This window comes from Mastigoproctus giganteus, chromosome 1 (assembly GCF_048544385.1).
Source record: "Mastigoproctus giganteus isolate SK-2022 chromosome 1, ASM4854438v1, whole genome shotgun sequence".
NCBI classification, from domain to species: domain Eukaryota; kingdom Metazoa; phylum Arthropoda; class Arachnida; order Uropygi; family Thelyphonidae; genus Mastigoproctus; species Mastigoproctus giganteus.
The window spans coordinates 153,344,989-153,370,551 of NC_143575.1; the positions used below are offsets into that span (position 1 = coordinate 153,344,989).

Sequence of the window (25,563 nt, forward strand, 5' to 3'; positions counted from 1 at the left end):
AAGTCAATTTGCCAATCAGCCTGCAATGAGCAAAGACATATCCCAGTTGGTGGATTTATTGATGGATAGGCTCGGTATAGGTTTACCCATTTAGGAGAGAAAAGTCAGTTTCAAGTGGGATGGTTTGGATGCCCTTTGAGTTTTGCTGCATAGTGTAATAAAAGCATTTGTCTGCGTAGCTGCAGGGAAGTTTCATGTGCTTCAGCACATAGGCTGTGGACAGGTGATGTACGGTTCTCCCCCAGTGCAAGACGAAGAGCACTGTGGTGCACAGGATCAAGCCAGCGTAAAGCGCTTTGTCTAGCAGAGTTATAAACTACAGAACCATAGTCTAGATGTGAGCGTATTAGCGCATGATACAATTGTAATAGTGTGTATCGGTCAGCTCCCCATGTTGTGCCTGATAGAACTATTAAGATATTTATCTTTTTAAGACAGGTAATTCTGAGTGTTTTTATATGTTCCAGGAAGGTGAGTTTTTAGTCAAGTATCACACCAAGAAAGCGGACATTAGGGACCACTGGTATGATTTGAGTTTCTAGTCGAAGTTTTCTGGTTGTGGATGTAGGTTACACTTTTGGGTTGAGAGGCAAAAACCATTGTTTTGGGCCTATTTTGTTGATTGCACATTGTAGCTGTCTCTCTACCATTTTAGGCGAATATTAGGCGAATGGCAGGCGATACTAAAGTCATCGACATACAGGGTAGTGGATATTGTTTGTGTCAGGTCCTGTGTTATTGAATTCATTTTTATATTAAAGAGGGTAGCACTTAGCACTGATCCTTGTGGCACTCCTTCCTGTGTGAACTTTGAAGATAAGTGATTGTGAAATCGAACTTGAAATGATCGGTGTTGTAGGAAGTTTCTTATAAACTGTGGTAGGTATTCGCGTAATCCCAGCTTGTATAGATTTCCCATTATACCATATCTCCAAGCAGTGTCAAATGCTTTTTCATTGTCAAATAGGACCATCGCAAGATGTTCTTTGCGTACGAAGGCGTCACGGATGTTTTTTTCTGTCTTAATCAAAAGGCCAAGAGTGGATCTACCTTCACAAAAGCCACACTGCACTAGATTCATAAGGTTATTTCGAGCTAGAAACCAGGATAGCTGGGCGTTGATCATTTTTTCCATTACTTTGCATGTACAGCTGGTGAGTGCAATAGGTCGATAATGCTGTGGATTTGTAGAATCTTTTCCAGGTTTTGGAAATGCCAAAACATAAGCATGCCGCCATTTGTTAGGGAAAGTATTTTCTTTGAATATTCTGTTGTAGAGCAGTAATAGTGTCTTGAGTGTGGGTTCAGTAAGTTTTGCTATCATGATGTAATGTATTCCATCTGGCCCTGCTGCACTGAGTTTAGTGGAGGCTAGAGCATGATGTAATTCTGACATTGTGAAAGGGAGATTGTATGCAGCACTGGATGTTGATTGAAAATTAATTGAGTGTTTTTCAGCTTGTGGTTTATGTGTCTGGAATTGTGGTGAGTATGATGTCACAGTTGATATTTCCATGAAAGATCTACCTAGAGCATTTGCAATCTCCTCTGGTTTTGTAATATCAGAGCCATTTACATTGAGCATGGGACAGTTGACACTTGGATGTTTTGCGTACATATGCTGTATTTTGGCCCAAATTGTTTGTGTTTTTGTAATTGTGGAAGCGAAATGCCTCCATGCTTCCCTTTTGCCGGTCTCTCTAACTTGTTTTGCTTTTGCCCTTGCCCTTTTAAAGCAGATAAGGTTTTCTGTTGTTGGGAACTTTCTGAAAATGTTCCATGCTCTGTTCTCTTTTTTTTTTTTTTTTGTGGCACTACATTCATTATTCCACCACACCTTAGAGCAGGCCGATATTTTAGTGGATCGTTTCGGAATTGCTTTGTCCGCTGCTTGCAGTATTTTGTTAGATATATGTTCTACTGCCAAGTTTATGGGCGTTTATTGGACCTGTTTTTCTTCTAGTGTAGCTAGCTGCTTGTACACATCCCATTCAGCTTTGGAGAATATCCATTTCGGAATTCGGTAAAAAAGATGGGGAAGACTTGTATCAATGCGGCATATCACTGTGGGTTGCTGTGAATAGTCCATCCGAATAGAGGGTATATGGTTGCTGAGCATAAAGATACATCAATAGCTGAGGTAGATCCTGTAGGAAGATGTGTATAAGTGTGTGCTCCATTATTGAGAGTTATTAGATTGTGTTGATCAAGTAATTTTTCAATAGTTTTTCTACGCTTGCCCAGGTTATGGTTTCTCCATAGCGGATGATGACTGTTCAGGTCCCTAGGATACAGTAGGGTTTGGGGAGGTGGATCACTAGTTCTTCTAATTCAGCATAGCTTATGTTTTGGTTAGGTGGTAAGTATAATGAGACTATGGTTAAATCAAAGTTAACACTGATTTATGCAGCAACTGCTTCAAGATTTGTCTTTAGTGGGATTGCTTTTGAGGGTATCTGGGAGTTGATGATCAGCGCTACTCCTCCGTGTGCAAGATTGTTCAGATTGTGTGTGCAACATGATCTTGCCGATATATTATGTATTTCTGAAGGGAAACAATTAAATTTGGTGTTAGATTGGTTTCTTGTAGACTTAAAGCAATAGGATCATATTGCAAAAGGAGATCTCGGATGTCAGCCAAATTACTACGATAGCCTCTACAGTTCCATTGTAAAAAAGTAAGCATTATTTTGGTTTAGTAGAACCCTCGATTTGTTTTTGAGATACAGAAGGTTTAGATCACTCAAGTTTACCTTTTCCCTTTTTGGGAAATAAGGTTTCGCTGTATCCATCTCCTCTTCAGTAAACAGTTCTAAAACCTATCCATCTTGGTTTGAATTATCTTCTGAATCCATGTAGTCTGTTTGGTTTGAGTCGGGAGTGGTAGATACTGTAGTATTCTGCTGTTGAGTGGCATCTGGTTGTATTGTGATCGGCGTATTTATTGCTTTGCTTTGTTTGCTTTTTGTTTGGAGTGTTGGTACTGGGAACAATATTGACGTTGCCCATTCAGCTAGTGACTTTGTTGGTGGTATGATTACCTCTGTTTGGGTAGTAATTGATATGTGATTTTTGGTTATTTGGGCATAATTTTGGGCATTACAAATTGGCTTGTAAGGATTTTTCAGCTTCTTGGTAGGTTACAATATGTTCAGTTTTGTATCACTGTATCTTTTTTTTGCGTTTCCAAAGGGGACACTCCTTCGAATAAGCCGGATGGGCTTCTTTACAGTTAGCGCAGTTTGGTGTTGTGGTAGTGCAGTCACTAGTAGTATGTGCAGTGGATCCACATGTGGCACAGGCAGCTGCTCCTCTGCAGACCGTCTGTGAGTGCCCAAATTTCTGGCACTTATAGCAGCATAATGGATTTGGTATGTATGGTTTAACTCGGCAGTTAAGGTAACTGGCTTTGATCAATGTTGGTGGTTTAGGATTATCAAAAGTAAGGATTATATTCCTGGTAGGAACTAATACATTATCCTTCTTTGTGAGAATTGGCTTTACATTGACGACTCCTTCTTCTTGTAATTCTTGTTTGAGTTCTTCATCTGACAAATTGATGAGATCCCACTCAGTGATGACACCTCTTGACATGTTCAAGGAAATGTGCGGTGAAACGCTGACCGAAATTCTACCAAAGGATTGTAATTTTTGTAGTTGATCAGATTGTCTGGCAGTAACAACTTCAACCAGTAGGTCTCCTGATCTTAATCGACGAACTGTCTTGGGAGTACCTATTATGCTTTCTAGGCATTTTTGCACTAGGAAAGGGGAGAGTTTTCCAACTGGTTGTTCTTGAGTTGAATGTGTAATCAAAAAAGTTGGGGTTCGGATTCTGCCTACATCAGCCTTTTGATGTTCTGTTGCAACAGAACCGGCCTACTCTTGTTCTTGCCTTGTCAGGGTTTCTTCTGTGTACCCAGTGTTTTTCTGGGTTTTATGGACTTCTTGCTCCATTTCGCCATGGAAGGGAGACCTTTCCCCGGCCCCGCCACGTGGAGGCAGCAGCAGCAGTGCCACCTTTGTGACCAAGCAGTAGTGGGTTAGTAGTAATATGCAAATAAAAGGGAAAAACAAGAAAGAAGGTTACTTTTTCTCCTGTTCAAGTAAAGTGATTTTTTTACTTATTTAATTGATTGTAATGCTGTAAACAAAGAAGACAATTTTACTTATTCAAGAGAGTGCAGTTCACTGGCAAAGACACTTGATCATGAAATTGCTTGGCACCTGGGGCTGAGGCAGAGTTAGGTGGGTCAGATACACGGACTAATCGACGAACAGTAGCCGCTGGCAGAGGTGAAAGTGATTCTTGCACTGCTTCTATTGAAATGCAATTGAGCAGCAGCATGGAAAGCAAGGCAATGGAGATTTCCAGGCCTGCTGGGAGTCATAGTGGAACAAGTAAATACATGGGCTGTGTTAGGGTAACTAAGAGTAGAAACAGGTGCATGTACACCAATGCTAGGAGTATAGTTAATAAATTTGATGAGCTTGAAGTGCTAGTCAAGACATAAAAGGCAGATATCGTTGGGATATCAGAGACATGGTGTCACACAGACATAAGCAGTGCAGAATTAAAATTTGGGGAGTACAATGTGTACAGAAAGGATAGACAGGAAAGGAGGAGGGGTTATGCTGTTAGTTAAGAAACACATCATCTAAAGAAGTGCATCCAATTGATGTTAGTGGACAATGCAATGTTGAGTCTGTTTGATGTAACATAAGTACTGGGAAAGGAAAAATGAGAGTAGGTGTGTGTTATAGGCCTAATGAATCTAATGAGTATAATAAGTACTATGATGTAGTCAAAGGAACTAGATGCAAAGAATAATTTTGATATCATATATTTGGATCTTAGAAAGGCCTTTGATACTGTTGCACATGAAAGACTGCTGCACAAATTGAAGCAGTGTAGCACTGGAGGCAAACTGCTGATAAAGGGATGGTTGAGTGGCAGAAGACAGAGTGGTAATCAGTGGACACTGCTGTTCGTGGACTAATGTTATTAGTGGAGTCCCTCAGGGTTCAGTGTTGGATCCATTGTTGTTTTCTGTATTTATAAATGATATTGATGATGGTATATCAGGCTTAATGTCCACGTTTGCAGACGATACGAATGTTGGCAGAGTTGTTAATAACTCACCCCCTAATGACAGTATGCTGCTGCAGCAGGATCTGGAAAGGTTGGGCAGATGTGCTGAGAGGTGGCAAATGAAGTTTAACATTGACAAATGTAAAGTGCTGTATATGGGAAGCAGTAACCCCAGAAAAAAGTATCAACTCTGTGGTACTACACTGACAGTGGCAGAGAATGAAAAGGACCTGGGGGTAATTGTGCAGGCAAATATGAAGTTTTCTGAGCAGTGCAGACAGTCTGCAAGAGTAGCTCATGGTGTCTTGTCAATGATATACAGGAATTTTTCTAGCAGGGATAAGGAGGTGATTATCCCCTTGTATAAGGCAATGGTTAGGCCACACCTTGAGTACTGTATACAGGTCTGGAGGCCTCATTTTAAGAAGGCTGTAGAGCTGTTGGAACGATTACAGAGAAGAGCAACAAGAATAGTGAATGGAACAAAGGCTTAAGTTTTACAAATTACAGTGTCTGAAGACTAGGCATCTGAGAGGTGATCTGATTGAGTATATAAAGCCTTGAATGGTTTGAGCATGCTTAATGCTGATGGGATTCTTCCTCTTGCTCGGAATAATTGCCTGAGAGGGCATAAATTCAAACTGAGGAAAGACTGTTAGATAGATGTGCAGAAGTTTGCCTTTAGTCAGCGGGTGGTTGATTGCTGGAACAAACTTCTATCTGTCGTCATATAAGTTGATAGCTTAAATAGATTCAAGGCAGAACTTGACAAAGATTTGGAGCAAGTGGATGGGTGAAATAAGGGGTGTTTTTTTTTTTTTTTTTTTTTTTGGCTGATGCTATATAAGCTTGCTTTCTTGCATCATGTGCCTATGCTAATCCTGAATGAAGATCCAACTGACCCTGATTGAACTCGCAGCCTAGCTGCCCATGCACCTTTTAGGCGATCTGAACTGGATACTTCAACTCAATTCCCTTTAAACCCTCATCCCCAGGCAGGGAGGGGAAGAAAATAGGCTTCTGTCCCCCCTTTCCTCTGGGAGCCCATCCCTACTGGGATTTCCTTCTCCATTGGCTCCCCCCCACTAGCCTTCAGCCTTTCTCCCCTCTCTGCCTTACCCAACCACTTTTCTTGCTCCCAATCTAAACAAAATTTAAATTAGAATCTTAATTATGGTTCATATAATAACAAGATTTCTATGAAATCAGTAATTTTTTTCCATTACTTTTCTCAGGCAGCTAAATAACCTAGGGCAACAGGCAGCTAAATAACTAAAAAACACAAAACACCCACTAATATTTCATTGGTCCACCCCTTGCTTTGATGACTGCTGCATTGTCATGGCATCAACTGGATAAGGTCTTGAATGTATTCCTGAAAATCTCGTGGTACCAAACAAAGATTAATATCTCCTGCAGCTCTCTAAGTGCTCTTATTTTCTTTTGCATCATCGAAACACCCATTTTGTTCCAACAATTTTCAACTGAATTGAAGTCTGGATTGTTTTCAGGCCATATTATTGTGAGAATTTATTTATCCTTCAATTACTTTTGCACCTGTGATCAGTAATGATAGCAAAATAAATTATACTTATTTAAGCAAGAGGGTGACATTTTATAAATTTAAAACTTTTGCTAACATTACTAAGTAGTACTTATGGTTTTGGCTCTGTGACATGGAGCAGAGTCATCCTTAAAAATGCAACTGGCAACATTCCCATAGTGATCTCTAATTGTGGGAAATAATTTTGTCTCCAGAATCTCCTTGGTACACCCCAGCATTCACTGTACCCTTCATAAACTCAAAATGACCAACTACTCTGTGGAATACAGCCCCATATCATATTAATTTAGATACGGTATGTTTCACTGTCGATATTATTCACTGAATTTCACAAATTCGGTGAATTTTGCGAAACAATGAAATTCTTCTCCTCTTCTTTGCCTAACAGTCTGCTGGTCATCCAAACCATGCAAGTTGAATTTTGATTCATCAGAGAAAATAACACATTTCCACTGATCCTCAGACAAACTAGCATGCTGCTTTGCCCGCCTTAGACACTGGGCTTTCATTTTTTGCATCAAAAGTAGCTTATTTTGATGTGATATTAATCCCAGTGAGAAAAGGCATCTACATACTGTAACAGTACTTGCCTTTACTCCTGTATTATCCTCCCATGCTGGTTTGAGTTCTGTCAATGAGGATCTTCTGTTTTGGACCCACAGACAGACAGACAGACTAGAAATCTGTCCTGTGCTGCAGAAGACATTCATGGTTAGACTTGCCACTTTCTGATAATTTTCATAACAAACAAGCAACTGTCGACTGATTACAGTGAATCCTTTTAGCTATTTCTTGCAGAGTATGTCCCTCTGCATTCAACACAGCAGCAGCACTTTTCCTAGATTTTTCAAATTATGAAAACTTAGCCATTGCGATAGGACAGAATACTGGGGTTGTGGCATATGCACTGCATTTATATTGCTGTTGGGGTAATGCAATCATGTATGGCACGTGACATCGTCTGAGAGAGCTTTCTAGATATCGCCCCCATTGAGCATGTGTTCTTTAGAGAAATAATAATACCTTTTATAGATATTAAAAGAAATTATATAAAATGTTTCAATGAAATTATTTTGCAAAAAAAAAAAAAAAAAAAAATCATTGGAATTCATTCAGAAGAGTGTTGCTGCCTGAACAGTGCCATATTGAGTACCCATTAAAACTTGTTATTGCTGTAGTGTAAATATTGAACGGCATAATTATTATTACCCAAAGTTATCTCCCATTAAAAATTATGAGTTAGGAGTTATGAGTTTTGTTGTGAAATCATCTTTACTAAATAATCAAATTGTGTGGCAGTGTTTCAGGATTATGTGAGTTCTTGTCATCAGGCCAAAAAGGAAGTTATGGAAGATTGAAGTAACAACTACTACATCTGACAAAATATAAGGAGGCTGACACAAGAAATTAGTATTCTCCTAGTAATACAAGGAGACTAGCCTGTCATTTTCTCCTTATATTTTGTCATTTTCAGTAGATATTTAGTTGAAGGATTAGATCACTTTGGATCTTTATTATTCTTTCTACTGCCAGTTAAACTTTGCTAATTTATATAAACAAATATGGCACAAAGTGTTATATATACATTGAGTCGCCAATTTACCAGTTTAGTAACATTGACTAATAGCAAGTAACCTTATTTAACTTTTAAACAGCATTGGGGATGGACCAAATGCATCCCTGCATGCTCCTGGAATCATTCACAAATGATTTTCACCTTAGGAGGGATGTACTGTGTCTTTAAAAGCATTCTAGTAGGTCAACATTCACATGTTGATCTGTGGTATCTAGGGACCTAACATGTACCAAGAAAAAAATATCCATGCTGGCCTGAAGTCTATTGATTAATTTTCTGTCATTATACCATAGTCTTAGAATTAGCACCAGGATTCTTTGTACTAAGCAATATATAATTATTCCAGGCAATCATTTTCAATCCTAAAATGACTAGTATTGGTGTTTCTAAGCCCATACATACAAACTAACAGTTAACTCATAACTATTTATTTTTGGCTGACAAGAGTTGAACCTTGTGAAGTTGTCTGCTGCAAGCCCATGCATTACCATTGCATTGCTGCACGACCAGTTGTGGTCTGCTTGTTAGACACTACACAAAAAAATCTTTGCACCCTCTGTTGGCTTCTCACATTAGTAAACTGTCTCCAGCCACAAAATTGCCATTGGCTGAATTGGTACATGTTCATAAATAAAATCACATTATAAATTTATTTTTTGATGATTTTTTTTTGATAAAATAGTTTAAACAATTTATATATTTTTACCCCCCAAAGGTTTGGTCCTTATTTTGTTGAGCCAGTTGTTGCAGGTCTTGATCCAGTAACATTAGAACCATATATATGTAATATGGATCTTATCGGATGTCCTAATGAACCAGAAGATTTTGTAGTATCAGGAACTTGCGTTGAGCAGGCATATGGCATGTGTGAAGCACTTTGGGAACCGGATTTGGTAAGTTTTCAAAATAATTTATCAACAGCAAGGTGTTATTTTATTAACTAAGTTATTTAAATTATTGTTTCATAATAGGTTTATGAATAATGCTTATAGTCCAAATTCTTTCTATCTACTCTATTAATAGATTATTAAAACAAATGGATAGCATGCCACCCAGTTAATTGCATATGATGTTAAATCCTATTAACACATTCGCTGCCACCTAAATGTGAGAGAATGTGTTCAATGGGCTGTAATTTTTGGAATGTTGAGGAAAAAAATCAACATACTGACATCCCCAGCAATCTGAAAATTTGTACATAATGGTTGAAAATTAAAAGTTTGGAATTTATTGCTGAGATTGAACTTACTTTGTGCTGTGAACAAATGTTAAATTTTTTATAAAGTTTAATTGTGTATATAGAACAAAAAGAAAACAGAAAAGAACAAATAAAACTGTGTACCAACTCTATTAACAAAAGCCAAGCATCCACTGTGCCAATATAGAGTAGTTGTTTCATGTGCAATTAGATTTACTGCACTTGTTGGTTAAATGCTTAAATGCATTATGACACAGTGCTTGGATACATTTTGAACTCATATGCATTGTGGCACATCACTCCTAGTGCTGTTTTATGCTGATATGTATAAAGGCAGTGAAATGGACCTTGAGGTTGTCACAGACATTCTCTCAGTTATGCCAGACAAGCTGTACTTGCTACCTCGGAGTCTAAAACGCTGATGGAACTGATATTTGGGTGACACTCAAGTCAAGTGGACCCAATTTTGGCAAAGTCCGGATGGTCTGTGACAGCCAAATCCTCTGCTTGCACCTTCACAATGGTGGGACTGTAGTAATCCTGGGTATAACCCCCATGCACAAGCACACTGTGGGTGACCACACAGGTGTGAACCAATGCAAACAGGGGTCAAAGTGTGGCACCCACACCACATGGAGAAATGCTGCCCCTCTGTGTTACCAGGCAATACTAGGTGGTATGTGACTCTCATCAACTAATGCAATACCACCACTTTGCTTATTGGAGGCTTGAAGTGGTGGAACCCATGTTTAGTCTCCAGAGCTAAGTTCTGGTCAACCCTTCCCATCTCTTCCATCATGTAGTATAACCTTTGAGGTTATGATGGACAGCATGGCGAGATCCAACCTTCCTTACATTTCAAGGGTATAGCTCTAAAATGGTGTTCGCAAGATGGCTGCTAGTTAGTACACCGGACCGAACATATTGGTAACTCTTTAGTAGGCTTCCAGATCAGCTAGTGTATAATCTTGCTACCTGTACTCTGACAGATAGTGAGTGGAGGAAGTCTGAGCAGTGTGCATGCGGGGGACATTGTCGAGGCCACATTATGTCAAGGATCTGGGTATATTCTTACCATGTGTATGATATATCCAAAAATTTCATTACTTCATACAGTGTGTCTCCCCCCCCCCCACTTTTTCTTACTATTGAATACACCATGAATTGTCAAACTAATAGAGTAAGCTTATCTGCAAAAAGATCTAAACCTCCCAAACACTTCCTAGTTCATTTCACAAATATACATGGCCTCAATTCTAATCTCAACGATATCCATTTCCACATGTACTTTTTATTACAGAATCTCAGTTATCAGTTGATTCAACTACTGCTCATCTCAGTTGCCCAAATTATTTGCTGTATGATTCCTTTCGCCTCAAAGGTGGTACTTGTACACATATGTCCATTCCGATATTCCCTGTCAGAGACTTGGTAATTTGTAATCTCCTCTTTTCGATCCTCTCTGGCTTAAAATCTCTCTACCTCATTGTGTCAAATTCATCTGTTGTCTCTACCATTCTCCCAGTTCTACTAATCACTTGGAGCTCTTCGACTTCCTCTCTTTGCAACTTGACTTTCTCCAGCCCAACTTTCCTAACAGTGAGGTAATTTTCCTTGGTGATTTTAATGTTCACTACTCCAGCTGGCTTCTGTTTTTTAGTCACACCAACCCAGCTGTTCGAGATGCTGAGGCTTTTGCAATTACTAATGACCTTGCACAGATTGTTCATTTACCTAGAACAGTCCTAACCATACAGCCAACATGCTTGATCTTTTTCTCACAAACAACCCTTCTAAATACACGGTCGAAGTGAGTGGTCCTTTAGGCATCTCAGATCACAACTTGGTGATTGTCTCTTCTCCAATGGAGCCTTTATCTCATGGCTATTCCCAACCTCGTTGTTTGGCATTACAAGAATGCAAAATGGGATGACCTGCGAGATTTCTTTTCTTCTCTTCCTTGGTTGGACTACTGTTTCAAAACTTCTGATGTCATTGCAATTACTGCTACTCTTTCTAAAGTAATGGAGAAATCAATTAACCACTAAATCTTCAACTACCCAGAAACCTTTCATCTCATCAACGATCGCCAGTATGGATTCCGTCAGTGTCGATCCACTAGTGATATTATGGCTTATGTTACCCATTTATGGACAAATTCAATGGAAAACTTAGGTCAAACACAAGCAGTTGCTCTTGACATCTCAAAGGCTTTCAATCGTGTTTGACACAAAGGTCTTCTAAACAAGCTTCCATCTTATGGTTTGCCAACTGTCTTTTGTGATTGGTTATCCAGTTTTCTCTCCGACTGCTCACTGAGGGTGATGGTAGATGACGCTCTGTCTTCTAACTTCTCCACTAATTCTTGTTTCTCCCATGGTTCAGTTCTTTCTCCCCCCACTCTTTTCCTCTTCTATATTAATGACCTTCTTCTATTGACCAGAAATCCTATCCATAGTTTTGCTGATGATAGCACTTTGCATTCCACTTTCCATTTTGAGAAAACTTGTCCTGCTGAATCAGCTTCAACTTCTTGAATATCCCCTTCTAATTCCTTAAATGGCGATCTCCAGGTAATTCTCCATTGGGGCAAAGACAACTTAGTTGATTTCAATTCTTCTAAAACTCTGTCTTTTCTTATATCTCACAAAAAAGATTATTCTGCTCCTATGCTTGTCTTTGGTGACACTCCAATTTCTAGGCAGGATGATCTCTCTCTTTTGGGGATTAACTTGACTTCTAATCTCTTGGCACAAGCACATTACAAATATTGCTTCTTCTGCATCTAAAAAACTTGGTTTTCTCTTTCGCTCTTGGCGTTACTTTTCTTCCAAACAGCTGTTCACTCTGTACAAATCACAAATCTGCCCTACCATGGAATATTGTTTCCACATCTGGGGCAGTGGCCCCAAACCCTCTCTCAGGCTTCTAGATTCCATTCAGAAGAGGACAGTTAGGTTAATTAATGACTCATCTCTAACAGAGTCTCTCCACTCGCTTTCTCATAGACGCACTGTTTCTGCTGCATGCCTCTTCTACAGATACTTCCATGGGCACTGTTCTTCTGAATTGGCTTCTATAATTCCCGCTCTCTCTTTCAAAACAATCCGAACACGTGCCGCCACCAGCCAACATCCATTTACTGTCCAACGTCAAACCCACAGAACCAACTTTTCATCTTCCTCATTTATTCATTCAACTGCCGTTTTCTGGAACAACCTTCCTTCGTTCGTACGTATTTTCTGAAAATTACAGTCTACAGAAGTTAAAGTATAATGTCAACAAATATCTTCTTTCATGTTGTTAACCTCCAACCCAAGCACAGTACTAAGTTCTATAGGTTCTAATACCTCTCGTGTTTGGGGTTTCATAAAAAAAAAAAATAAATAAAACTAAAGAATTAACCTAGAAAATATGTGGGAATCAATAAAATGCTCCATGTAAATGTCTTATTTGCTAGGGTTGCTTTGCCTATCTGCCTTTGGAGGCTGAAAAGAATTTCAGCCTCCAAAAAATTTACTGCATGTTGTTGCTGTGAAAAAAATATACTGATTTGCCTTGGTTCCTTTCAAATATAACTCTTTCTCCCTGTAAATTGGCATGTGACTCCCTCCCTTTCCCTGGCACCTCCGTAGCCAGGTGGGAAGGAGCAGTAGTGCATAGCACAGGCTTCTTGATTAGACCTGGGTTCGAGCCTGTCACCACCAAATACGGAGGATGCGGAAAGGTCAGGGAATGACCACCGCATATCCTGGAGTGATATGGCCTTAGTTGCTAATGCTCCAAGTAACAAACATCTGACCCTCCCTTTCCCATCATGTCCACAACCACAGACAACAGTTATGAAACTACCTGACATGCAGATTTATTCCTGGATAAATTCGTAAAAATGCTACTTCAATTGATGCAATCAGATAGGGAATGTTCAGCTGTGTAACAAAAAATACAGTAAGCTTTTTTGTTAGCTTGACAAAGCCTGTTTAATGTCATTCCTTCCCTTGAAAAGTAACAACTTGTAGTAACAGGCAATTCACTCAGGCTTGAGCCATACCTACACCCTTTTGTATTGGAATCAGTACTTCCCTCATTCATTAATGCAGCACTCTTTCAAACAGCTCTCGTACTGTTGATGCCAGAAATAAATAATCTTGTGTAGAGGTTATAGCAAAAGCCTTTCCAAAGCTAATCAGCACTTAAGCTCCCCACTTCACTTTGAGAATTGACTATGTTCAAACAAAATCTTATTCAGAGAGAGAGAGGGGGGGGATTGTAATGTTGCTGTGTCAGTCAGCTACTTCTGCTGTCAGGATGCCACCTTGCCAACCCATCCCACACAATACAACACTTATGATGGAATTAGATGACTATATTTATAACCTTAAGAGCACAGTAAAAATGTGTCAATGGTAGAATAACATTAAATTATGCCAGTGACAAAGCCCCCTTAACTCCCTTTCAAGAAGTCCTGAAATTTGGAAAACACCATTGCTCCCAAATCAAGAACAAGGAGGGAAACTGCCACCATTTCTAAACTATTTCCATGCTTCGGTCCTTCCATGAGTCATCATGCTGGCAGTTCGTTTACTCATCTTAACCTGCTATTTAGCCCCTGTTACAGAAGCCATTAAAGCACTTCACACTGACTATCTCAAGTCCATCAAACATCAGCTTTGAATGAAAAGTGCCCATTATTCCTGCTGTACTGACTGTGACAGAATTGGGAATCTGCCTATTGGTACAAGAATTGGGAAGGTATTATGGGAAAATTCCGATCATTACAGGTGTGCAACATTATTAACAGCCGGTCATTTAAAGCATGCAACAAATCACCTGTCTAGTAAGCTAACTTTGTGGATGAGACACATTGAAATAATCATCTTTCCAATGCCATTTCTCCTTCCTGTCTCATGAACCCAGGGAATACTGGCTTTTATTCTGTAATAAAAGGAAACACAGCTCACTATAACTATGCTACTACAACTAACACCTAGTACCTCTGTAAGTCCCAAGATTCAGCAACATCTGGAAAAATACTTGCTGTAATATCCATCATGAGGAACCTCCAGAAAAGCATGTGTTCTCCCTAGACTAATGTCATTGTTGTTAGACCATTGTGTTTCTCAACCTTTTCATTGTTACGGCACACTTTTCAAGATGCTAAAATTTTGTAGCACACTACAATCACTATTATACTCATATTTTATATATATATTCACAAAGTGGAAGTTATTTCTGTTTGGTATATTTAATGCAGTCGATTCCGGTTATTGGGTCACATTGGGACTAGTGCATTTTGGCCCGATTAAGCGGCTGCCCCAATTATCCGAAGTTTCACGTAAATAGTTAAAAATACAATGGACCTCCGCTTTACAATTTGTTCACTATACATATGTAGTGAGTGCCGGTCATTGTGATCATGTTTGTGAATTGAAATTTAATTCTATTAAACAGTGATTCTAATTAGCGAAAATAGGAGGAATATTATCCACAGGCTATAAAAATAAAGATATATTAAGCACAAATTTACCCTTTATTACCTTGCCAATTAAAAAATTAAATGATATGTGAAAATCAGATGATATACGTGATAATCGGAATAATTAATACTTAGTATAATACATATGTATGTACTAACTAGTCATTTCTGTTCACTGACATTTGTGGGTGGGGGTTAAAATTTAAAACAGTAAAAAGATAAGCAATCAATAACAAAGAACACATCACACACAAATTGCAATTAACACGTAACAAGTTACGAAGCTTAACAAATAGGAATGAAGGGAAGATTCTGAAAATTAATTTTTTTATATGATTGAAGATTTCACACATTTCACCATAATAACCCACAGAATTCCAGTTGTTGGTATTATCGCAAATTCAATAAGATCGAGTTTTACAATCCATTTATGATAGATTGAACAGAAAAGCCAAATAATCAGGTAACTGTTAATTGTTTTTATTGTTTTTATGGTTGTGACCTCCAGAAATCTGACCGAACGACGTAGTACGGTTGGAGACAATCGTAGGGTAATCTCCAGTGCTGCGGTCTACTGCCTCGATTAAACGGCATGTTGTCCCATTAAGCGAAGTAAACCCTGACTATTTTCTCAATTGGGTTCTGTTTTTTAAGATTTGCCCCAAATAAACGGCTGCCCCAATTAACCGGTAGCCCAAATAACCGGAATCCACTGTAATACATTTATTTGTTTTAAATGCTTTTTTGAACATGCACGAATTGCATGAAATTTAAAAGAAAAGAAATTATTTAAAAGAAAATATATAAAAAAATTAACGTAATTATATAAAAACAAAAAAAATGTACAATTATATCATTTTAATCAGTGAGACAGTTGGGTTTGATGGGAGGCACACATTTTTTAATACGAGGATTTATTGTGGATAGGCTTACTCTCAGCTACTGTTCTACTGACTTTAGTCTCTCTCTTCTTTTTTGTTTAATCTCGTTTAAAGCGGAAAACCCTGTTTTGCACAAGTAGGAAACGGCAATAAAATTCTAATTGCCTTTTCTGAAATTTGTAGAAATTCATTTTGAATTGTGATCCAGAATTTGCTAATATTAGTGTTATTAAAGTAAATTTCCAGGGACTGGTTACCGGATCTCAGCTAATTCTTCTTCCTCTTGCAAATTAATTTCTAATGTTGGAAGATTTCTTGCTGAAAATGGGTCTCTTTCCCTCGAATGTTTTGGGCTTTCCCATTAATATCTGTAGAATTATCTACTTGCAATGCTAACAGTCACCCAAAATGATTAATATGGTGAACAACTTGTACTTCAATATCATCAGATGTTTCTTTTATACGCCTACTAATTGTACTGTTTGAAAGTGGTCCTGTCATAATTTTATTTTTTCAGCTTCCTCTCTCAAAATACTTTTCACGATTACCCGATATGCTGGTAAAATCAGACTTTCTGTAATCAAGCGAGGTTTTTTTTTTTTTTTTTTTTTTTTTGTCACCAGTTTGGCTACTAAATAGCTGGCTTCTTGAGCTTTGTCAGATATTTTAGACATACTATAAAATTCTGTACCTTGTTTTTCCAGTAGATGCCTGCAGTCTTTTAAAATATTCCATAGTTTTCAACAATAAATTCTAGTTTTCGTAGAAAAATGACGCTGCAATTTACTCGGCACCATTGATTCATTCGACAATTTTAAACCGCATACCACACATAAAGGTTGAGGACAATCTTGGGTACCAGTATAAGAAAATCCCATCACCAAATAATTGTCATTCTATTTACGACATGTTTTCTCCTTTTTTGACTTTGATGGTTGCTCGTTTTTGATTGTCATTTTCTCCAAGCTCATTGTTATCAAGTTGCCTCTTCTGATTTCCTTTCACTAAAAATTTATTCATTGCTAATAATTTTTAAAAAAAATTATAGTTGTAGAAACTAATACCGTTAATTGAAAATAACTGTTCTATACGAATTAACTGAATATGACGTTTTAGGGATAAAAACACAAAGGAAATTTTGGACTATGCTGCTTACAAGTTGCACTTAATTCGTAATATTTGCTTTGCGCACATATATACAACTACGTGATGTCACAACACTGACTGCCGGAAGGGACTTGGATTGGTGCAGCATAAATAAACAAATTTTTTATTTGAATTAATTTTTATAATAAAACTGGGATTTATTATTTATTATTATTATTTTTTTAATTTGCATTTTCCATGGCACACTTGAAGCATACTCGTGGCACATGGGTTGAGAAACGCTGTTAAACAGTGACATTATCCAAGCAACAAATAATTTGTTGGTTGGATGTTAACCACTGCACAAGTATAGCACAGCGCTACACTTGATTGTATGTGGTGGCAGGTTAGTTTTTTGAATAATTTTGATGTTTTTTTATTTAATCTACTAAATTATAGTTAATATATAGTTTGAATCCATTTAGTCACATAGGTTAGTTTATTTTTGTATTTAGTATTTAAGTATTTATAAAGCTACAACTTAATAAATTCTTAACCTAATATTCAGAAGGCCTCTGTTATCGATATTTCGACAAGAACTTCGTAACTTTCATTCGATAGCTTAAATTTAACTTCACTAGTGGTTAAAGTTTTGCCAACAGTTTCATTTCTGTAATATTTTGGCAATTTAAATTTTGTAATTTTCTAAAGTTCAAAGTTTACCTTAATACAGGATCCACTTAAAGTACAAAGTGTAAGGATATCATGATCCAGGTGGAAATGCTTAAGTGGCAGTGAATATCTTCATCTTCCTCCACATCAACGTACCACACTTATGGCTTATCCCAGGGGCTCACATCTGGTGAGTTTGGGCTTGGCACACCCAGGATCCTGAGCTGGATGTCATCATCCTTCTCTTTCTTGGTGATTCCCTTCTACTTCTCTCTCTGTCTCAGGGTAACTCGTGATTTTTTTTTTTTTTTTTTTTGGCTGTTGCACCATAAGCCTCAGGCTTCCTTGCACCATATAGCTAATAATAATAATCACTTCACCTAAATACACTGCCTACAACTATTCACCAAAGAAGAATCATGTTTGTGTTCATAATGAAACATGCTTGCTGCTTCATCTTCCAACCAAACGTATGTGAGCATTGTTAATAGCGGGTGCTATGAACACTGCTTCCATGGTGCACCTGCTCCCACCTGCCACCACCCGGATTTGCATCAAAACCTTCACTTATCTGTCACAGCAACAAACTGTGTAACAAACTAAATCACATCTCCATTATTCTGGAACAAGACTGCTATCCCAAGAGATTCACCACTGATAAAAAAGTAATGTGAAATGATTCTTCTTCTCTCTTTCTCTCTCCAATCCAGAAAATCTAAAACCCAATTCAGCTGACTCTTTGAAACTTGTAGTATACATTTTCACATACCTTGCATTGTATGGGGCTTAACATAGTGCCTTGGGCAGCCGCTTGCTGATTGAAAACAACCTGGGTTCAAATCCCCCTGGAAGTGTTTCCAGAGGTTTTTTCTTAACCCCAGGGGCTGACATCTGGTGAGTATGGGCTTTGGCACACCCCAGGATCCTGAGATGGATATCATCATTCTCTCTCTCTCTCTCTCTCAGGGTAACTTGGGAATTTTTTTTTTTGGCTGGTGCAGCATAAGCCTCAGACTTCCTTGCACCATAAAGCTAATAATAATAATTGTTAACACTAGCTTTTTTTTTCCTAGTCTCAAATTACCGGTACAACAGTACTGTTCAGTTTAACTTGTACAATTAAGAGTATTTATTTTTTACTTTGTAACTATGGAAAAAATTATATCAAATAAGTTTGCTTACTCTTTATTATGAAAACATCTGGTGTGATTTGAGTGTTACTAATTTGTTTCACGAGAAGATTTTCTTAGGGTCCAGATGACCTAATTCTGGCACTGGGTATGGTATTAAAATTAGTATATAGGGTGTCTCAAAAATATTGACACAAACATTTAGGGGAGGTAGGTAACATCTAAAGGAATGTGAATCGCATAGGAACCCATAACCTGAAACATCACAGGAAAGTAATAACAGAGGCACAAGAAGCAGAAATGACACAAGACAGTAATTAGTGGCAAACTTTTATTTGACATAATATTAACAATGGAATACGAGATGGATGCATTTCATGATGTTACAACAGATGCTCGAAGGTTCCACCATGAGACGCGTTGCATGCGTGACACCGACACAGCATGGATTGGCAGACACACTTGGAGTTTCTTTGACAGTAGCAGCAGCGCAGACGAGTCTCGCCACGAGATCCATTTCCGTCTCCACAGGCGATTCATACACGATAGATTTGAGGGCCCCACAGAAAGAAATTAAGGCTCGATAAATCAGGTGAGCGTGGGGGCCAGGCAACGGGTTCATCACGGCCAATCCGTTGACGCCCAAAACGCCTGTTCAAATGGTCACGAACACACCTTAATGGGCAGGCACCCCATCATGTTGAGATGTTGCATTGCATTTGCTGGAACATCGTCAAGTAACCCTGGTAGAACTTGTTTAAAAAAGATCCGATATTTAGCGGAGTTCATGTGGGATGGTAACAAGTATGGGCCGACTAAGCAGTCACCGACCATACCTGCCCACACATATATTGCGAAGTGATGTTGTGCCACATGGGGGCGCACACCGTGTGGGTTGTCGTGAGCCCGCACATGAGCATTGTGCTGATTGAATAAGCCTTCCCGAGTGAAATAAGCCTAATCTGTGACCAAAACATAGGCTGGAAAATTCAAGTCTTGAACACTTTCTTGGAGAAACCACTGCACAAAAGCCATATGTGCAAGATGATCTTGGGGGAGTAGTAACTGAACCCCTTTGGAGATGAAAGGGGTGTAAGGAATCGTCGTGCCAGACACTGTACACTGCAACGAGACACTACGTGTGCTGGCAGTAGGATTATTCTGGACGGCATTCAGCACACTTTCTTCCATGGTGAGAGTTCGTGTGGAACATGGTCTGCCCGAACTACTCCTGTTACCTCTAAATGGCCCATAATCGCACAAATTTTGATGCACACGTGCAAACGGTGGTCTGGTACATGTCTGTCTTGGAAGCGTTCTCCATAAATTCGTTGAGCGGCTCGTCCACTGCCCCTCTGCTAATCCATACACTAGGTGCATGCTCTTCGTGCGGCGACTACTGCTTGAACGAGTAAACCAGGAATTTCCCCTCTCGCAAACTGATGAACAGCGCCATGTACCGACTTACGGTGACATTTCCGGTTATGGGTTCCTATGTGATTCACATTCCTTTAGATGTTACTTACCTCCCGTAAACGTTTGTACCAATATTTTTGAGATCCTGTATAAAACTGTTTTTGATATTGAGGTATTGTTGGATAATAATATCTGAGAATCTAATACTGTGAAACTTAGTTGGGTTTTGAAAGGTACATTACAGAGATAGTGGGCGGTGTTGTCAGTGCACATAACTGGAAGTGAGTTTAGTTGTACCAATGTCTTCTTTAGTTGTTGAAGGAATATTTGATTTTTCATCCCAAGTTAGACAGAGATTAATCTTGATATAATTGGTTTGATTGCCATTTTTGCTGAATTTTCATAATAGAAAAGGCAAGCTGCTGATTTTATAGTGTAGGTGCTCCATAAATCATACCTCAAATGCTGTTCCTTTAATGATTAAGATTTGATAGTGGTCTGAGAGTTCATAATAGCGTTGTTATTTGGTTTTTAGGAGCATTAGCAACTAAGGCCATATTGCTCCGGGGATATGTGGTAGTCATTCCCTGACCTTTCCGCATCCTCCGTATTATGGTGACTCGGGCTCGAACCCCGGTCTAATCAAGAAGCATGTGCTATGTACTGCTGCTCCTGCCCACCTGGCTATGGAGGCACCTATTATATATTGTGTGATTTTAGTTTTGCAATCCATGGATGAGTGGCTAAGCTACATTGTGCTCCTTTATTGAGGCACACTATAGCCCCGGCAGCTTATGCACCCCTAAACCCCCCATAACACATACTCTTTCCTTTACTGTCACAAGTTGAAGGGCCCTGCATTAAGAATACCATACCATAAATTATCAACAATAAGGGTCTGGAGTATTTATAACTTTTGAGACAGTTTTACTATCTTATTTTTAATATGTATATAAAATACCATATGGTTGTTTTAATTGCATTCTAGGAACCAGGTGATCTTTTTGAGACAATATCTCAAGCTTTAGTGAATGCCTTTGATAGGGATGCCATTTCAGGTTGGGGAGGCATAGTATATATAATGTGAGTATAAATGAAAAATTATTTTCTCTCTATAAATTATTTACATCCAGTTATCATAAATTTCTTTAATATATAATAAAAGTCAGCTATGTTATTACTGAACATTACATGTGAGTCTTGGGTGTTAAAGTATAAATAGTCTGTGTAGGCCTATTTATTAAATTCATAAAGCTTGCTTAAAATAGTTACTTCATGTTGCAGTTGAATTTGTGCTTGTTAATATCCAATTAAAGCTAAAGTTTCCATCAATGTGGCCTAGTCTTTTTCAACTCTTTTACAAAGTAATTTTATTGAAATAATAAAATACAAGAATGCTTGCAAATATCAGTTCCTTTTGGATTAGGTCACTTGCATGCTGCACTTCACTTAGAACAATGGAGTGATTACCTACCTCAGCAAGACATATTCTTGCTGAGGTAGGTAATCACTCCATTGTTCTCATTCGTTATTCAGAGGACAGAGTGACCATTGATGTTCCAACAGAGGAAGAGCTTGTCTCCTGAGAAAAAGAGGGTGTGGAGATTTGTCTAGAGCTCAAAATGGTTGGAGTGAAGTTAGTATTAGTAATGGCCATATGGTGCAAGGAAGCCTAAGGCTTATGCTGCACCAATCAAAAAAAAATTAAGTTAAATTAAATTAATAATTAATAAGAAAAAAGGAAATAGACAACCTATGCATTTCCATCCTTCCGTAGGTAACTATCCAGCTGACCTTGAATTTCCCCATTTATCGTGAAAATATAGTAATGTTGAACCAAATACCTTTTTTTTTTTTTTTTTTTTTTTTTTAAATTCGTTCCAAGTCCTTGGAAGTTGAAAATTTTGCTATATTACTAAGCTATTTATCTCTCTAAAAGGTCATATTTATAATGACAATTTCACTACCCTTTCATTATTATTGTACATTCCCATTATAAGAATCAATTTTGAACGACTTTGTGATATTTTTCTAAAGCACGTTTCTGAAGGTCACAACTGAAAAACAATTTGCACTTTCCAGTTTATTTGGGCTTTTCTGTTAGAGCAATCTATTATAAATGGGTAGTAAGCTTAATCTTATTGCATTTGTGATAATACTGATAACTGGAATTCTGTGGGTTTTTATGGTATTATGTTGAAATGAGTTCCCCTTCACTGAAATCTTCAATCATATAAAAAACAAATTGTCAGGAGCTTCTCTTCATTCCTATTTAAGTATTACAATGATGAAGGAAAAGGGACCAATGGAAAGTGCAAGTAGTGGCAGTGCTAGGAAACAAAAAAAAAAAAAAAAAAAAAATTGATATAGAAATGAAGATGAAAATGATTAATTACGAAGCAGGACAAAAGTTTGTCATCTATTGCACAGAATTAGGTCTCGCTGCTTCAACAGTGAATACTATTTTAAAGGACAGTGCACGTATAAAAGAACATGTCAAAGGATCAACGCACTTAAGATCAACAGTGATCACAAAACAGCATTCAGGTGCTATGCCGAAGATGGAACAGGATGGAAAATCAGATTCAGAAGCAAGTGCCCCTGAGCAAACCCCAACCCAAGTTCGCAGCAAGCGAACTTGGGTTGGGCACTTGAACCTTAATAGGTTCAAGAATCGTGCTGGTTTCCACAACATTAAAGTATGCGGTGAAGTTGTCAGTGCTGATTCTGCAGATGCAGAGAAATTTTGTGGTGTGTTGGAAAAAATTATTAATGAATGCGGCTATTCAACGCAGCAAATTTTAAAGTTGACGAGACTGCTGTGTAAAAATGCTAGATCGAAAATACAATGCCAGGTTTCAAGGCGTCAAAAGATAGGACCACGCTCTTGCTTGGGGCTAATGCAGCGGGAGATTACAGATTAAAACCACTGCTTGTGTACCATTCTGGAAATCCTTGTGCATTTAAGGGCATCAATAAAGCCACCCTACCCGCACATTTCTGGCCGAACACAGCATGGATAACAATATCTCTCTTTGAGGATTGGTTTAAATGCTGCTTCATTCCGAGGTTGAAAAATATTCTAAAGACAACGATGTTCCTTTCAAGATTTTGTTTCTATTAGATGATGCTTCTGGACATCCTACACATGTAGACGATTTCAATTTGAACGTGAGATTCGTATTTCTACCCCAAAACACGACTTCACTCATCGAACCTGTGGATCAGGGTGTTATTTTGAATTTAAAAGCATACTATTTACACACATTTGCTCAGGCATTGTCTTCGGTAGACGAGAAAAATTTTACGTTAAGAGACTTTTGGAAATCCTACAATATTTACCACGGCATCGTAAACATCAATAAGGCCTGGATGGAAATTATTAAGTTTTTAAATGGCGCAAGGAAGAAAATATGCCCACAGCACGTAAAAGGCTTTGAAAAAGAATCATATGAAGAGGTTGCAGAGCTACTTCAGTTGGAGGTTGATGTCAAAGATGTGGAGGAGTTAATAGAGGAAGAAGAACTTATTGACTTGCAGGCAGCGATAGTGAAAGCTCAAGTTCATCTTGAGCTGCCGAAGCTCAAGATGAACCAAATGAGGAGCTGAGATGCTTCCTCACCAGAGAAATGGCAGTGGCATTTCGTGAAATTTCATCGGCAATAGTGAGGTTTGAGAAGATGGATCCTGACAGCAAACGATTCTTAAAAGTTAACAGGGGTGAATGATATGCTTGCTTGCTACAAAGAAATCTACGATGAAAAGAAAAAGACCAGCATCCAGTCATCCATTAATGTGTTCTTTTGTAAGGTTGAGTGACCTACCCCTTCTAAATCTCCACAGCGGCATACTTATCAGCTGAAGACGAAGATTCTGGCAATGATGCTTGAGAGGTAAAACTTAATGACATGCCTGTCTCGTCTCATTTTTGTAATTTTTCCTTTCCTGCACATGAGATAAAAAATTGAATAAATACAATAAATACTTCTATTTGCATGTTTGTCGAACATTTCTTTTTTGATTCAATCAATTCGGCAAGCACGGTTGGGAGTGCTGCATAAGTATGGGGGAAATTCCGACTTGCGTAAGACTATCCCACTCGCAGAGAAGAGACTAACAGTACTTAGAGTAACCCTTTTACCTTTAAATCACCACATATGTGCTACTCATACGAGGTTGATTTTTTTTTTTTTTTTTTTGTGGATGGCATACGCAAGAGGTATTGAAGGCAGCATATTTCCGTGTAATAACACGACCTTAAGGCTAACTTCAAAGCAGCTATAAATAGTTGCCATTCTAGGGGAAGGTGCCTCATGTTCATTAATGCCATTAGACCTTCAACATCCTTACAAACAGTGAGTTCACCTTCTGTTTGATAGAATTTATCATAGTCTTTATTTAGAGTACAAAATGTTGTCACTTTCACAGAATGATCTTTATAATGGGCGGGCCAAATAAAATGTCTGTGAGGTACGTGTGGGCCAAATTTTTTTTTTTTTTTTTTTTTAAAGCTTTTCATGATTTTTAGGATTATTAAAGTGGTATATACTGGTAAACCCCCGCCCGCTATTCATGGTCACTGATTTAATATAAAATGAAACCTAATTGTAACGCACCATGAACAAATAAGATGTGGCTAAAATCAATTGCCCAGTCAAAACAACGCTCAGTGGTGGGGGAGAGGGGTGACACAATTGCGAACACAGACTATTCACACAATTACGGGGCACATGGCACAAATATGAAGCAACAACTTTATCACATGATGCAGAGCTAGGCGACAAAAGCATGATAGTACTGAAATTCCGGTGTTGCCAAGAGCCGTAGTTGATAATGTAGAGTAATTCACTAATGTGAGACCCAACTGTAATTTGAAAACAAGGGCCAATTGACAAATTTTAATGTGATTTTAGTGTTCAGCAGCATAAAATTAGTCAAGATTAGGTGTTTTCGTAACAATTTGTGTTGACCAGTGTAATTTGGGTACGTCCATCCTTTTACTCTTGCCGGAAATATAAGTATTACAGATGGGAAGTTTTTTAAATTAGTGGAAGATAAAATTCTACAAATATAACAGCTGCCCTGTGCGTCAAATATGAGCCTAATTCAGTTGAAATTAAAGTTCACAACAATTCATTATCTAATTTCATATGCCATCTCAAACGGAGATGTGGTGATAAGGCTGGGCAAGAATATGTGTATTATTTGAAGGAGAAAAGGCGTAGCAAGAAATAATGTGACAAATCAACAAAAACAGTGACAATTGTTAAAAAAAATAATAAATCTGAAGAACAGTTTGAAGTTAATACTTTAAAATTCATTCTTCACACAATGATTCCTTTGACAACTGTAGATAACCCCTTCTTGCTATAAGGATCTGCATTTACCTGAATTTGGTCTTTAAATGTTAAGCTCTTATACTCTAGGAAGGAAAATGGAAACATTGTTTCAAAGTATTACGGAATACTTAAA

General features: G+C 38.2%; 2 protein-coding genes across 2 annotated transcripts in view; one reads left to right on the forward strand and one right to left on the reverse strand.

Moving 5' to 3' along the window:
- The window catches only part of Prosbeta3 (proteasome subunit beta type-3), a 144,891-nt gene that overhangs the window by 109,384 nt on the left and 9,944 nt on the right, over positions 1 to 25,563 (forward strand). Inside the window, exons 4-5 of the mRNA XM_090374676.1 lie at positions 8,948 to 9,125; positions 21,080 to 21,174. Of these exons, the coding sequence (XP_090230802.1) occupies positions 8,948 to 9,125; positions 21,080 to 21,174 (273 nt within the window). The remainder of the gene's footprint in view (positions 1 to 8,947; positions 9,126 to 21,079; positions 21,175 to 25,563) is intronic.
- Positions 1 to 25,563, reverse strand: part of LOC150091204 (transmembrane protein 19) — a 256,672-nt gene that overhangs the window by 65,467 nt on the left and 165,642 nt on the right. The window lies entirely within an intron of this gene.